The 15,705-nt window shown below is 37.7% G+C and overlaps 1 protein-coding gene across 1 annotated transcript in view; it reads left to right on the forward strand.

The window, feature by feature from the left end:
• LGSN (lengsin, lens protein with glutamine synthetase domain) overlaps window positions 1-15,705 on the forward strand; it is a 40,378-nt gene that overhangs the window by 18,927 nt on the left and 5,746 nt on the right. The window contains exons 2-4 of the mRNA NM_001082227.1: window positions 2,115-2,247; window positions 3,286-3,471; window positions 11,763-11,929. Coding sequence (NP_001075696.1) covers window positions 2,115-2,247; window positions 3,286-3,471; window positions 11,763-11,929 — 486 coding nt within the window. The remainder of the gene's footprint in view (window positions 1-2,114; window positions 2,248-3,285; window positions 3,472-11,762; window positions 11,930-15,705) is intronic.

Raw genomic sequence — 15,705 nt, forward strand, 5'->3', positions numbered from 1 at the left:
TGATATTTATATACCAGACGAACAATTTTATTTTCTTAACAAGACTTCTTTTAAAGATCAGAGAGGGGAATATATAAAAAAGTTTAACACAAATAAAATTATGTAATGTATATTTTTGGCAATGCAGCTTTAGAAAGATGATTATGTACACTGAGACTTTGTCACTATCAGATCTTGTCAGAATTTTATTGGGAAAATTTATACATATGCTTGAGTAAAGTCCTAAGCTTCTAGAAAATAAATTATTATATAGCTACTGTATGATCCAATTTTAAGATTATCAGGAGTGAAAGAGGCTACTTAATCTCATAAGTGAAGGTTTAAATTAGCAAAAAGATTTAAACTTATTATTTGTCTATTTATTTTATTTATTTTAAAAGGAAAGAGAGAAATCTTTCATCTACTGGTTGATTCCCCAAATATCTGCAGTAGGCAGGGTTGGGGTGGGAGCCAGAAACCCATCCTGGGTTTCCCATGTGGGTGATAAGTTGTCAACTCCTTGAGCCATCATCTGCTGCCTCCCAGAGAGTGCATTTTCAGGAAGCTGGAGTCAAAAGTAGAGCTGGAACTTGAAGCCAGGCACTCTGTTACGGGATGCTGATGGCCCAAGAGGCAACTTAACAGGTGTGCCAAGCCTTCACTGCTCCTCCCCCTCCTCAATGACCTTATTCTATGAAATAAGTTTGTAAATATGATAACAATAATAATGATGCATCATTACTATATAGAAACAAAAAATGAAAATCCTTTTTAAACTTTTTATTTTTAAAGGTTGATTTTTTAAAAAAAATATTATTTATTTATTTGAAAGGCAGGGTGATGGAGAGGGAGGGAGGGAGAGACAGAAAGAAAGAGATCTTCCATCTACTGGTTTACTCCTAAAGGTTTGCAAAGTCTAGGGCTCAGCCAGACTGAAGCCAGGAGCCTGGAGCTCCATCTGCATCTCCCATGTGGGTGGCAGAGGCCCAAGTACTAGGGCCATCATCTGCTGTCTTTCCACGTGCATTAGCAGGGAGCTGGATCAAAAGTGGAGCTGTCAAACTAGAACCTGCATTCATAGGGGATGCCAGCATCACAGGCAATGGCTTAACCTGCTGGACCATAATGTCAGTTCCATGACCTGGTTTTATCAATATATTGGTATAGCTGTTCCCCAGAAACTTGGATCTATATAGAACTTGCCCCTGGATATGGAACCTCTCTGAACTTTCTCTTCAAAAGGACAACAGATCAAAACATTTAGGATATAGTTTCCATCCTGGCCCTTTCACTTTCCAATCAAACCACAATGAGTGGTTTGTAAAAAGCGTTAAGAATACCAGTTTCTGCTTTAAACAATTTAAAACTGTGTTCAGTGACACCCTGTGTCCAGAAACTGCAGGGCTGATTCTGTCTACTGTTAATGCTGAGACATCCGGGTTCCCCCATCAACCCCTGCCTCATTGCCTGATCTCCTGCTGAAAATATGTTGTCAGTGACTGAAACAGGATTGTTAATGTTACCTTTTTTATTTTAAATATGTCCCTTTAGATTTTCCCAAACTGTAAATAGTTTGAGCATGACTTTTGCTTTGCACATATGACAGTCACACAACAGCATTTTATGAATGCAAGTACTTTTGTAAAGTGCAATTAATATTGATGCAATAAGGTTGAAGGAGGTAAGATAGAAAGAGATAAGAGAAAAATTTCAACTATTCAGGTTGCGCATACCTTTGGTAAAAAATATTAGTGACTTTCAAAAACAAGGAAATTATAAAAATCAGACTTTTGCTGAAATGGCCTGTGAAATTATTTAGAAATAAAAATATAAAATACACCAAAATAAGAAATAAAGGTAGAAATCTTGAGTTTGAGAAGATATTAATGTATTTAAAGATAGTTTCTGTACTACAAATAAGGAGATACAGAAAATCCAACCTGTTAGCACAATGTTGAACTTTTTAAACTTTGAGTTACTCAAGCAGATGTGGAAATGATAACATTTGCCTGGTTATAAAATGTCTCCCATGCTCATTTTAAAATCCAGCTATTCAAATGTAGGATGTCCTTTTTGACTTCCAAATTTGATTGTTTGCATGATTTGTTATTTGACTTTTTTATTAACTATTACAGGATACAGCAAGAGATGAAGTTAATGAGACTGAAGCCAGTAGAATGAGTAAATTAAGAAAGACAAGAAAGAAAGTCACTAAGCCACATGATTATTCAACTGAAGTGGGAGAAATGGATATATCCAATTCAAATGGTATTTTTTAAAAGATTTATTTGTTTTATTTGAAAGTCAGAGTTACACAGAGAGAAGGAGAGGCGGAGAGAGAGAGAGAGGTCTTCCATCCACTGGTTTACTCCCCATTTGTCCGCAATGGCTGGAGCTGAACCGCTCCAAACCCAGGAGCTAGGAGCCTCCTCCGGGTGTCTCATACTGGTGCAGAGGCCCAAGGACTTGGGCCATTCTCTACTGCCTTCCCAGGCCTTAGCAGAGAGCTGGATCAGAAGTGGAACAGCCAGGTCTTGAACCAGCGCCCATATGGGATGCTGGCACTGCAGGTGGCGGCTTAACCCACTATGCCACAGTGCCGGCCCCCCAAACGATATTTAACTTTGATCCCTAGAAAATGATGTGGCTAATGACAATTTCCACTGGGTATTCCTTTTCATGAAACATTTTATTTTCATCCTTGGGAGAAGTGAAAGGACAAAGAAATGAAGTTTATTTTTACATAGATGACATAAAAGATGGCAACTGTAAGCTTGAAATATTAATGTATAAAATGATCAGTCAAAATATTCAGAATGTAAAGGTTAAAATGTGGATGATAATATCAGAGAAAAAAAGAACAAAACATAAATTTATGAGAATGAATATGAAGATCATCATTAGGATTTGAGAAGGCATGAAAAAGATGTGGAACAAGTTTACGTACATGTTGGAAGTCCATCAGGACTCCAATAGATCTGAAACAGAATTGAAACTGGGAGTTGATATGAACAACTGCAGATTTAGTTCTAGGAACTGTTGGTAGTCTGAGGCAGGGGCCGTAAAAATTGCCAAAGAGGCCATAAGGAATAAATCTACTTTTTATTGATTTTACTGTTGTTTTTAAATTCTGTGTGGACAACACATTCTCCTATGGCATAACTAGTGCCAACCACTTCCACCAACCTTCACTTGGTGTGTCATTGGCTAGGAAGTCACTATTTTCTCAAGTATTCCTCTCCATATAGTATTGAAAGAGTTGACAACAAGGATGTCATGCTTTAACATTTTCCTTTATTATTACAGAGCGAATCAGAAGCCAAATGCTGTGTCACCAATTGGGGGATACGAGTAAACCAGTCGCAGGACCTAGTTCTTCTGAGACTCGTGTTTCGCAGGATGATAAGGACTCCCCGGATCAGACAATGGTGATGAAACCATTGCCTCCCCAAACAGCCAGTGTTCCTAGTGGTGAACATAACACAAATTCTGGTAAGAATTTACTGGTATGCATTCCAGCAGAAACTCACATGTGCTTGTAGGCATCAATCTGAATTTCGCATTTGCATTAGAGGTAGTGTAATATTGGTTGAGAAATGCTTGTCTAGAAGTCAGAATACTTGGAAGAATTTGTTCACCTGAATTTATAGTGCTTTGCAGTTTTCTTTACCCAATGGACTACTCATCTGGAAAATCCAGGGGATATAATGGAAGATCTCTCAAGTCTTCTCTAAAAGTAGAATTTTGTTATTTTTTAATTTCTGGCATATGGATAGTGACATAGCTTTTTTGAAAAAGATATATTTATTTATTTAAAATGGAAAATTACACACAGAGAGAGGGAAAGATAATTAGATATCTTTCTTTTTTTATTTTTGACAGGCAGAGTGGACTGTGAGAAAGAGAGACAGAGAGAAAGGTCTTCCTTTTTGCCGTTGGTTCACCCTCCAATGGCTGCCACCGCGGCTGGCGCGCTGCGGCCGGCGCATCGCGCTGATCCGAAGCCAGGAGCCGGGTACTTATCCTGGTCTCCCATACGGGTGCAGGGCCCAAGGACTTGGGCCATCCTCCACTGCACTCCTGGGCCACAGCAGAGAGCTGGCCTGGAAGAGGGGCAACCGGGACAGAATCCGGTGCCCTGACCGGGACTAGAACCCAGTTTGCTGGCACCACAAGGCGGAGGATTAGCCTATTGAGCCACGGCGCCGGCCCAGATATCTTTCATCTGCTGGTTTACTCCCCAGATGACTTCAATGGTTAGGGCTGGGCCAGGTTGAAGCCAGGAACTTCATCTGGGTCTTCTGCATGGGTGACAGGAGTCCAGGCACTTGGACAATCTTCTGCTTTTCTCAGACCTTTAGCAGGGAGATGTATTGGAAGTGGAGCAACCAGGACAAGAACCAGCACCTGTATTGGATACTGGCATCATAGGCAGTAGCTTTACATGCTATGCCACTATGCTGGCCCTGATATAAATATTTTGGCACATAAATGTATTGTTTAAAACTCTCTTGGATTCAATTGATATACACTAGTTAAAAAGCAATGTGTATTCCATGAGGGAGTCTACAATGAAATGGTGGAACAAAGTTTGGAAAGCCAAGAAAAAAAGCAGTGTGTGAAGTTAGAGACAGTGTACACCATGTTATCCTCACTTCTGCGACCAACTGCACATTTTGGAGTTCCCCAGAATTACCTTAGTTATGATGCTTTGATGGAAGGACTTACAGAATACACAGAACTCACTGACAGCTGTTATAATCTAAATTATGGATTAGTCAATGAAAGGATTCGGATTAAAATCAATCTTGGTGCAAAGTCCAGGAAAATACCAAACAGAGTGTATCTGTTAACTCTTTTCCCTGTGAAGTCCTAGTCCTGGACAGCAGCATTCTATTGGGAATGACATGTGCTAGTACACTCCTGGGAAGCTCACCTGAGTCTTGGTGTCCAGAGATGGGTTTGGGTTGCCATGGCTAACTGGCCATGTGGCTGACCTCAGTCTCTTGTCTCACTGAGGATCAAGCTTATACCCCATGACTCAAAGTTCCCACTTGACATTATCAGACTTTCTGGCCTGGCCTGGAGCCCCCAGGCAAACACAGACACTCTTGTCAGGCAGGACTTTCCAGGGGTATAGAGATGACTTCCCAGGGGCAAAGGGCAGATACCAGACTTTTCTTTGGACAGAGTTAATTTTTTCTTACAGAAAAGACTTCTGGGGGAACTGGAACCTAGAAATTGAATACTAATGGGACTCCATCTGTATAAGTCTTCTATTGCCACTATAACAAATTATCATAAACTTCACATCTAAACAAAACCACAAATCTGTTATTCTACAGTTCTGCATGTCAGAAATCTGGGTTGACTCAGCTGGCTTATCTCAGGTTTCACAAGGGTGAATCCATGGTGTTAGCCATCTGGGCTCTTATCTGGAGACTCTCAGAAACAGTACACTTTCATGTTCACTCACCAAGGTGAAAGAATCTGACCCATTTTGATTTGTAGGACTGAAGCTGTTGTTCCCCTGTTGGCTGTCGACTGCGAACCTCTTTGGCTCCCAAAAGTCTCTCTCTGCTTCTATATTTTAGACAACAGCAATGCCTCAAGATTTTCTTATATTTGTAATCTTTCTGAATTCCCTTTCTTCCTCTTCTCTTTTCTATTGCTAGCTGGAGAGAGTTCTGTATTTTTAAGGGCTCATCTGGATAATGCAAGATAATCTCCCTGTTTTCAGATCCATTACCTTAATTACATCCTCAGTCCTCTTTGGCATGCAATTTAGCATATTTTAGGGATTAAGGTGGGATGAATATCCTTAAGGGATCATTCTGCCTACCTCATCGTTTCTCATCTCTGAATTTCTCTGCACTTTGGTTTCATGAATTTCTCTATGACGTGAATAAAATTAATGCTGACAGCCTATAAACATTGAAAACTGTTGATACAAATGTTGCAGGGGCCAGGCAGGTAATACTAGTGTGAGAAGTGGGCTGCTGGAAGAAAACAGGCAGTCATGCAGGTCATGAGCAACTGGAGCAGAGACCAATAAACTGTGGCCCAAGGGCCAAATTCAGCTTGCAGACAGCCAGTTTGATTTTTTTTTGTAAATAAAGTTTATATATTGTTTATGGCCTTTTTGGTGCTAAAATGACATAGTTGAAGAGTTGCAACAGATACCATGAAGCCCTCAAAGTTGCAAATATTTGCTTTCTGGCCCTGTACAGAAAATGTGTGCTGTATCATGAACTAGAAGATGTTATTTTCCAACTCCAGTCAATGATTGCTTTGGGGAAGTTGTCACAGCATTGCCAGATTTATGTTCAAAAGAAACTTGAAGTAGGATTTTTGTCTGAAACTTTGAAATGGTTAAGTGTTGTCAGCTCTGGAAAGACTAATCAGAAAATACCTGCTATCTTCCATGAAAAGTTTGTGACCTTTGTTTTATACATTCTGGTTTTAGTCACAAAACAGAGATCAAATTTACCATCCCTTAATTTTCAATAAAAAAATCTGGTGAAAGCACATAAGTCATGAGCTCTCTTTGCATCGTTAGTCATGACTATGGGCTTGAGTTCCATTATTGACTCAATTTGGTGAGTTCAGAAACTCTGTCTTTGACCCAGGCTGGATTAAATTCCTCAGAGATCCTAATTTCCAAAAGGTTTACAACCATGAGCAAACCATCAATATGTAATTTAAAAATAATTATAAAATTCAACCTAAGTGCAAGAAAGTTTGAAATAGGATTTTTCCTTTGTAGTGACTACTCTGAGTTTTTCCAAAAATGACTTTTTTTTTTGCTCCAAAGAAAAGTGCCTTTTTAATTGTTTTTCCTTTTGTCCCTGCTTTTGTAGCTGGGTGGGGTCACATTTGTGCTAGCAGGGTGGCTCTCACTACAGCCAGTGGATGAAGGACGATTGGAATGTGGCCAGTCATCCCAGGTGTGTAGTAAGCTGAGTGTGTTACAGAATGCACTCTCAAATGCACTTTTCTTTTCTTTCTTTCTTTTTTTTTTTTTTTTTTGCATTGGTATTTCTGAAAGCCCAACTGCCTACTCATTCTACCTTTTATAAGTGACCATGGCTTGTTTTCTGTAACTGAAATATGTCTTCATTGTCATTGAACACAGACAACATTTCTTTAAGGCCTTCTAGTTGCTATAGAGCTTTTAGGTTTTTTCCTAATGTTTTCTTATTTTTTCCCCAAACACTCACAGCAGTAAAACTCCCCCTATAAAAGCACAATTGATTTAATTTATTAGTCCTCTGAGGAGATAGGAAAGAACACCTCCAAGGAATCACACTGTAAGAGAAACAAATGGGCCCCTGAACTGGCAATTATCTGCCTGCTATTCATCATGTGCAGTTGGGAAAGGCTGGCCAAAAGGTTTAATTGTAAGTAACAAGGATGATTTATTTGAAGAAAAGAAATTCAAACAGTGATGCAACAAGATTAGTTGATGCCTCGAAAATAAAATTAGATTGGGAGGGGTTCTCATATTTGGTGAAATAATTGAATTTTTGAATGAAAAAATGATACTTAGGATACACACTAAAATATATGATGCTAACTTTTGCTTATTAATTAGACAAGGTCAAATCAACACAAGGATGTGCTAATTCATTCAGCGATTCATCCATTCACTTCTACACTCACATATTTATTGATTACCTACCCTTTCCCTACACTGTTACAGGTTCTGAGAATATTGCGGCAGCAGGTGGAACTAAGCCCCTGATGTCATGGAGCTGATATGTCAGTGGGAAGGCATACGAAGCATGTAACGACACAGTATGGCAGGCAGTTGGCCATAAAGACTGTGAAGAAATGGCCACAGCATAGTAGACTGTTACTGACTGAGTTATGTCTTTTCAGCATTCTTAAATTGAAGTCCTATTCCCCAAAACCTCACCTCAGAATTTGATGGAATTGGGAGACATGGTCTTTGAAGAAGAACCTAGTGTTAAATGATGTCAGTAGAATAGGTCCCTAATCCAGGATGACCGATGTCCTCAAAAGAAGAGATTAAGACACAGACATGCACAGAGAAAACAGGGTGTGATGATATTGAACAGAGCAGCTATCTACAAGCCAGTGGGAGAGAGGCTTAGATGAAACACTGCTGATACCTTTGAACTTGGACTTCTAGCCTCCAGAACTGATTAGGGGTATTTGTTATAGAAGCCAGGGTAAATTAATGTGCATACCCACTGTTCAGCTACAGTGGAACTTGGAGATGTTCAAATGAATCAGGAGTTGGGTGTGTCCACATTGTGATCACTTCTCACATAAATGCTACTCCAGATGATTAGGGGCTTTCTTTCTCAGCACTTCCCCTGCAACCCTTTGCATTTGAGGATGTGTTTGCTATCCATAGTTCTCCCACTTAATAGTATAAAATTCTATGAGGGCAGAGCTTTTTTGGTTTCCTTCCTAGAAAATAGTATGAAATAGCAGGTGGTGATTAAAAAATACCTATTGTGAGTAGATGAATATTTTTCTTATTTTTGAATAATATATATTTATTACAGGGAATTTAGAAGCTATACATAAAGCAAAAAATCAGTAAGATTAGCTGTCATCCTAATACCAGTGAACTTTCCTTTTATAGGAAATGTGTTCTTTATACTTTGTATAAAACTGCTTATTTTATTTAGAATACTAGTTATGTGAAAATTGCCATGTTTTAGAATGTCTATAAATTTTATTGAATTTAAAGTACATTATTCAATGTGGGCCAAGCACCCAACATTTCAGAATAGGTTGGGAACACAGCAACTGCTAATTTAGCATATAGCATTGTAATTGCTACAGCTTAATTGTATTAAATGGAAGGTAGTTATAAAGCCTTAGGTGTGTCAGAGTGGCCAAACCTCTTGGTGACAGGACATTATCTCTAAGATATGTGCATAGGTGGAACCCGGAATTTGTTTTCCTCAAGCTTTACAGAATCAATATCTACTTAATCTATGTATTTAAACTGTCAATCTTTACACAATTTTAAAACCTAATTATTAAAAGGATAGTCAAATATTGCTTTAAAATTACGACTGTTAAACATCAGCAATGTGATTGATTGATGGGTGTTTGAATGCAGACATGATCACGGTATGGTTTACTAGGGTTAGAATAATTGTACTGCCCTTATGCTGTTAAGTAGCACTTTTTTGTCATTTACTGCCTGCCAGTAACTATTAAACAACTTGTTTAATCCTCATAACAAGCCCATGAAGTAGGTAATATTTTATCAGTGAGGAAGCAGAACACAGAAAGAACAAGGTTTCTAGGGCAAACTAGGATTCGAGAAGAGGCAGATAAACTTCAGTGTTTTTAAAAGACTTATTTATTTGAAAGGCGGAGTTACACACCGAGAGGGAGAGACATCTGCTGGTTCACTCCCCAGGTGTCCCCAGATGGCTGCAATGGAGGGGGCCAGACTGAATCCTGGAGCCAGGAGCTTCCTCTGAGTCTACCCAAGCACTTCGGCCGGTTTCTGCTGCATTAGCAGAGTGCGGGATTCTGAAGTAAGGAGCCAGGACTCGAACCTGCTGCCATGTGGGATTCTGGCGCTGCAGGCAGTGTCTTAACCAGCTAAGCTACAGTGCTGGCCCTGCACTTCAGTATTGTGTGCTGAACCACTGCACTCTGTTGCTTCTGAAAGTCCTGACAGTAACTAACATTTATACAGTGTCTCCAGTGAATGCTGAAATGATGGAGCGTATTGAGCTCCATATGATGTACAAATTTGAGGGAACATCAGAGAGCTCCTGGAAAAGTGAAAGAAAAAGATAAATTTACTCTGGTGCAAAGTAAATTAAATCATATATTTAAAGGGTCTCCAAAAAGTTATAGAAAATACATACTTTGAAAAATTGCATGGATATCAATTTTTTTCACCACGGAAGACTTATCTTGGAATTCCATTTTCTTTTTTTTTATTTTAACTTTTATTTAATGAATATAAATTTCCAAAGTACAGCTTATGGATTACAATGGCTTCCCCCCCATAACGTCCCTCCAACCCGCAACCCTCCCCTTATCCACTCCCTCTCCCCTTCCATTCATATCAAGATTCATTTTCAATTCTCTTTATATACAGAAGATCAATTTAGCATACATTAAGTAAAGATTTCAACATTTGCTCCCACACAGAAACATAAAGTGAAAAATACTGTTTGAGTGCTAGTTATAGCATTAAATCTCAATATACAGCACACTAAGGACAAAGATCCTACATGAGGAGTAAGTGCACAGTGACTCCTGTTGTTGACTTAACAAATTGACACTCTTGTTTATGGCCTCAGTAATCACCCTAGGCTCTTGTCATGAGCTGCCAAGGCTATGGAAGCCCCCTGAGTTGGAATTCCATTTTCCACAAGTTTTTATCCTAATACTTTATTTTTTTCTATTTACAAGTACCTACTGTAGAGGCTAATTTGTGAATCAGGCATAGTAATAGATTGACAATAGTAAATAATAAAAGTAGAACAACTATAACAATATACTGTGACAATATTACCAGAGCTACGATTCGTGTGCTTTGGGATCATTATTAAGTAAGGTAAGGGTCACTTGAACACAAGAACTGTGATACCACAACAGTCAGTCTGAACACTGAGACAGCTACCATAAGCTAGTAATGGATGGGATGCACATAAGGTGTGGCTATGCTGGACACAGTGATGATTCATATCCTTGGGCAGGATGGACTGGGAAGGCAGACAGTTTCATCATGCCACTCATAATAGCATGCAATTTAAAACTTAGAAATTGTTAATTTATAGAGTTTTTGATTTAATATTTCAGAACTCAGTTGAGCAAGGACAACTGAAACCTCAGAAGGTGGAACTGAGAATGAGGACAACTGTCATATACACTATGTGCTGTAGATACATTTATTCATTTTGTGGTAATGATCACACACCAGGAGTCAGGAAGTCTCAATTCTAGTTTCAATTCTGGCTATGAATTGATAGTATGATTTAGAGTACCTCATTGCATCTCTCCAGGACACAAGTTAATGAGTTGCTCATATTAGATGATTTATCTACAATGTCTCTTCTAGCTCTAAAGTTTTAGAATCTTCAGACTATCTTAAAAGTCTTGAAAAGAACAGTTTTCTTTGTCTATAACCTTAAGAGTGGATATACAGTCCAGATTTTTCATCTTCTACATTCTCATTCTTAGAAAATGCTTTTGTTTGCTTACCAAAATGAATTTTAAGTTTGTTAGATGATTTCTTAGATACTGATACCATTATAAAACTAAAATGCCCTTTTTGTAAAAACAAAAACACACAAATCAAAAACAGAACAAGAAAAATAAACAGAAGCAAGTATTTTTTACCTAAAATCATACAGAAACTGTTAACTTAGGTATTGCGTTAAGTCAAGAAGCCTGAAATCTTTACAGTGGTAGTCATCTTTGTAGACTGTTGTGGTGCCAATGCTGTCCAGTTATGCAAGTATATTCTAATTTTAATAAACAAAAAGATTTTCTACAAGTACCTACATATGATTTTGCTATACATCCATGAAGATATTATTACTTGTAACCTAGTTCTAATAAACAACCTCTTGATTGTTTGGATACAATGCTCTTTGGAAGATGATAAAGGCAAAATAAGAAAGGTAAGATCTCTAACTCTGAGTCAATGACATGAGGATTATATGATGCTTTTGTTAGTAATCACAGTGACCAATTCACTGCTCTCCAGTCTCCTTTTACTTCTCAGTTCATTATTGTAGAGTGACTTGAAACCATTCTTTATTTTACAGATTGTACCAGGGATAGCACTCAAATTCTGACCCCACCTCAACTCTCTTCTAGAATGAAGCACATTAAACAAGAGATGGCCAAAAATCACCTCCAGTTTGTACAGTTTGAAGCATCAGACCTTCATGGTGTGTCCAGGTCAAAGAGTATCCCTGCACACTTTTTTCAAGTGAGTTTTACATGTAGTTAGGACTAAATGCAATTTCATAGCCATTAGTAAGCAAATGGTCCTTATTACAATTAATTCTTTTCTTATAACCTACATAGCAATTCAAGCTGAAAACCAATAATTTATTTCATTTCTTTCCTTGTCCTCCCTCCCACCAAGCATATTTTCGGTCTCCTGAGAACTGAAAATATACTCTTAGTTCTCAAACAGCAGTTCTTTTACCCAATAGAAACACAACACTAATTAAGACGGGCAATTTTAGTCCTTCTGCCTAGAATAATTTCCCTCTACAGAATTATCTTTTCTCCTTTACTGCAATTATGAAGATTTTATTTTATTTGACATGAGAAAATTGCAACAGAGGTCCCAAGGGCAAATATAAAAGGGAAAAAATGAAAATATAGAAATAATTTTCTAGATAAAGAATGTATCCCTTCAGTTTCTAATTCTGATAAGAAAATACCCCATTGGTTTTGGATGACTTAAGATCATTAAATTCTTGAAAATGGATGTATCAAAAAAGTTTGTATTTTTGGATTAGTTTTGAGACTTTCTCAGGACTTTACATTGGTTTATGTCATGTTTTTATTCTGATGACTGATTTGTTTTGTAACTTAGCCAGCAAATTTCTTAGGATGAGACATTAGTTAGTGCCATTTAAGAAAGTATAGAAATCAAGCACCTTTTGTGGTTATTTAAAACTATATCAAGCTTTTATCATTTTAATACCTAAATTGTAATTTTTCTCATTTTCTTTATGTTGGAAAGTACTGGGCATATTCAAAAAAATTTTTTAAAGAATTCCAAGACATTCAAATTCATTTCTTAAGAGATTCTTTGGTTGTGGTCACAGATGCTGTTTCCTCTTTATGCAGACAAGGACACATATTGATTAATTTGCTATCAAAATATATAATTTCCTGGGAACAGGCCCAGAATATGATTCACATGAATCTTATCTAATCTATTAGAAAATATAACTGGCACTGCAAGCACCTGTGAGACCTCAATGTATATCAATATTGTTGGCTATTCAGTTTTTGTCATATTTGAATGATTTATTCCACTAATGGCATCTAATGCTACATATTTAGAAGGTTACTATAGTTCTTCAATAGAACTCCCTCACAAAAATATAACGTAGTGTGTTGCTTACATTTGCTAGGGATTTATATAATTTACATAAACAGAATATTCTGTATTCATTTTCTCCTCCAAACTTCTCCCCTTTTCTTCTCCCCTTTCATTCTTCTGTTCAGTATTCCACACATAAGAATCACTTTTTTCCTGGAATTTATCTAGGAAAAAAGTTCTCTTTTGAACATTTTTAAATTTATTTGAAATGCAGGGTTATAGAGAGTGGGAAAGATGGGGAGACATGAGAGAGAGAGAGAGAGAGAGAGAGAGAGTGAGAGAGAATATCTTTCCACTGGCTCACTCCCCAAATGGCTGCAATAGCTGGGACTGGGCCAGGTTGAAGCCAGGAGCCAGGAACTCCACTGGAATCTCCCACGTGGGTGATAGGACCCAAGTGCTTCAATCACCTTCTGCTGCTTTCCAGCTGCACTAGCAGGGAGTTGGATTGGAAGTGGAGCAGCCAGGACTTGAACTGGAGCCTATAAGAGGTGCCAGCAAAGCAAGTGGTAGCTCAATCCACTGCACAACACCAGTCCCATGGAAAGTCATTTACCATGAGAATTTTCATATCACTCATTATAATCCTCTCAAGACGTGTCTTTATTCTTGGTTCCAATTTTTTAGTAATTTTCTGTTTGATTACCTAGTTATTGTTACTTTATTGTCACTTAATGGTTATCAAGTATCCTTATTCTTAATGCATTAAATTCAATTGGAAATTTGGAAATTTTGATATTTCATATTATTTGCTTCATAAATACACATAACAATAATTTATTTGGAAAATTTGTTATAAATAATCACTAAAAATCAGTTCATTTGTGCAAACCAATGTAAACAATGTGTCTGGGGCCGGCGCTGTGGCACAGTGGGTTAATGTCCTGGCCTGAGTGCCGGCATCCCATATGGGCGCCGGTTCTAGTCCCGGCTGCTCCTCTTCTGATCCAGCTCTCTGCTGTGGCCTGGGATAGCAGTGGAGGATGGCCCAAGTCCTTGGGCCCCTGAACCCATGTGGGAGACCCAGAGAAAGCTCCTGACTCCTGGCTCCTGGCTTCGGATCAGCGCAGCTCCGGCTGTTGCGGCCATCTGGGGAATGAACCAGCGGATGGAGGACTTCTCTCTCTGTCTCTGCCTTTCTCTGTAACTCTGTCTTTCAAATAAATAAAATAAATTTTTTTTTACAAAAAACAATGTGTGTTTGTACACATAGGTATGCACACAAATTGCATATGGAAAAAACACTAAACAGAGTAGAAGAAGTACTTACTTCGAGTTTGCTCTTGGCTTAGTGAAAAGTAATTTTGATCCTTATAAATAATTTTTTGACACTTTTTCTGTTTGTGGAAAATAAACTATCAGTTTGAAAATTATTACATGAGATATGAAACCATACCACAGATAATATAATCCATATTCTTCATTTAAAGATGAGGAAAACATAGCCCAGAAAAGTCAAGAAAAAGTTTTCTTAACATTGTATGGGAACTTAGCAGCAGGGCAGGGCTGTTAGTCTGTAACGCCTTATTTCCAGCCCAGTGCATTTTTTTTTTTTTACTGCACTTACTGTCTTTAGGTCAACTGTAATGTCTCCTTTTCTTTTTTATTTTACTAAGATTTCTGTCTTATTAAACTGAAAAAATATTGACTTAGAAAAAAAAGTTATCTACTAAGAAAAAGGGAATAGACTGGTGCATAATTGGAAAAGGCCAAATAGGGAAAATATGACAAAATGGTATCTCCTCAGAGAATTTCCAATGTGCCTGGTACTCTACTAAAGCTTTCATATATTAGCATACCTAAACCTTATAATCAACTCTTATTGTTTCTGTTCTATCAAAGGGTTGATTTTTTTTTCTTAAATTATATGCAGATGAGAAGGATTCTTTCTATTTTTGATAGAATCAAAACATGGTATATTGATAACTAATTCTTGGGTTATTCAAAAGGTGAACTTTACTATACTCCAGAGTTCAGCCATCATAGGATTTGAGTTATTTGGGAAGACTTTTTGTTGAGTTCGTACTGATCTATATTGGAATATGAAGTTGTCCTAATGCTTTATATCTATAAAAATAATTTATGATAAGTTATTGTCCTGAATATGTTCACACATATTTCTCAACACTAGTGGTGGGTAGTTTGAAGTTAGCATGTTCAAAATAGAGTAAGGAAAATGACAGTGTTAGGAAAGAAGGCTCAGAAAAATGAGGATTAAATGTTGTGAAGATTGAAGTGTGATTTTTTTAACTGTTCTTTAAGTTTGTGAAGGAATGTTGGAGTGAAATGATGACCAGCTGTTCTCCACTATTCACAGCCAAGAGAACACAAACACATTAAAATTGTGGGAACTCTTAAAAGTATCATGAATAAAACACATTATCCCTCGTTTCAGATACATACAGACCTAACATACAGATTTCCAAGCTAAAAAAAAACCATACAAATAGAAGTAACATTATTTCTTTTTTGAAAAAAGTTTTATTTATTTGAAAGGCAGAGTGACAGAGAGATGGAGGGACAGAAAAGGAAGGAAAGACATCTGGTTCACTTCCTAAATGACTGCAATGGGCGGGGCTTCTCCTGGCTGAAGTCAGAGGCCAGAGTTCCATCTGGATCTCTCACATGGATGTCGGGGGCCC

The sequence above is a fragment of the Oryctolagus cuniculus genome, chromosome 5 (genome assembly GCF_964237555.1).
Source record: "Oryctolagus cuniculus chromosome 5, mOryCun1.1, whole genome shotgun sequence".
Classification (NCBI taxonomy): domain Eukaryota; kingdom Metazoa; phylum Chordata; class Mammalia; order Lagomorpha; family Leporidae; genus Oryctolagus; species Oryctolagus cuniculus.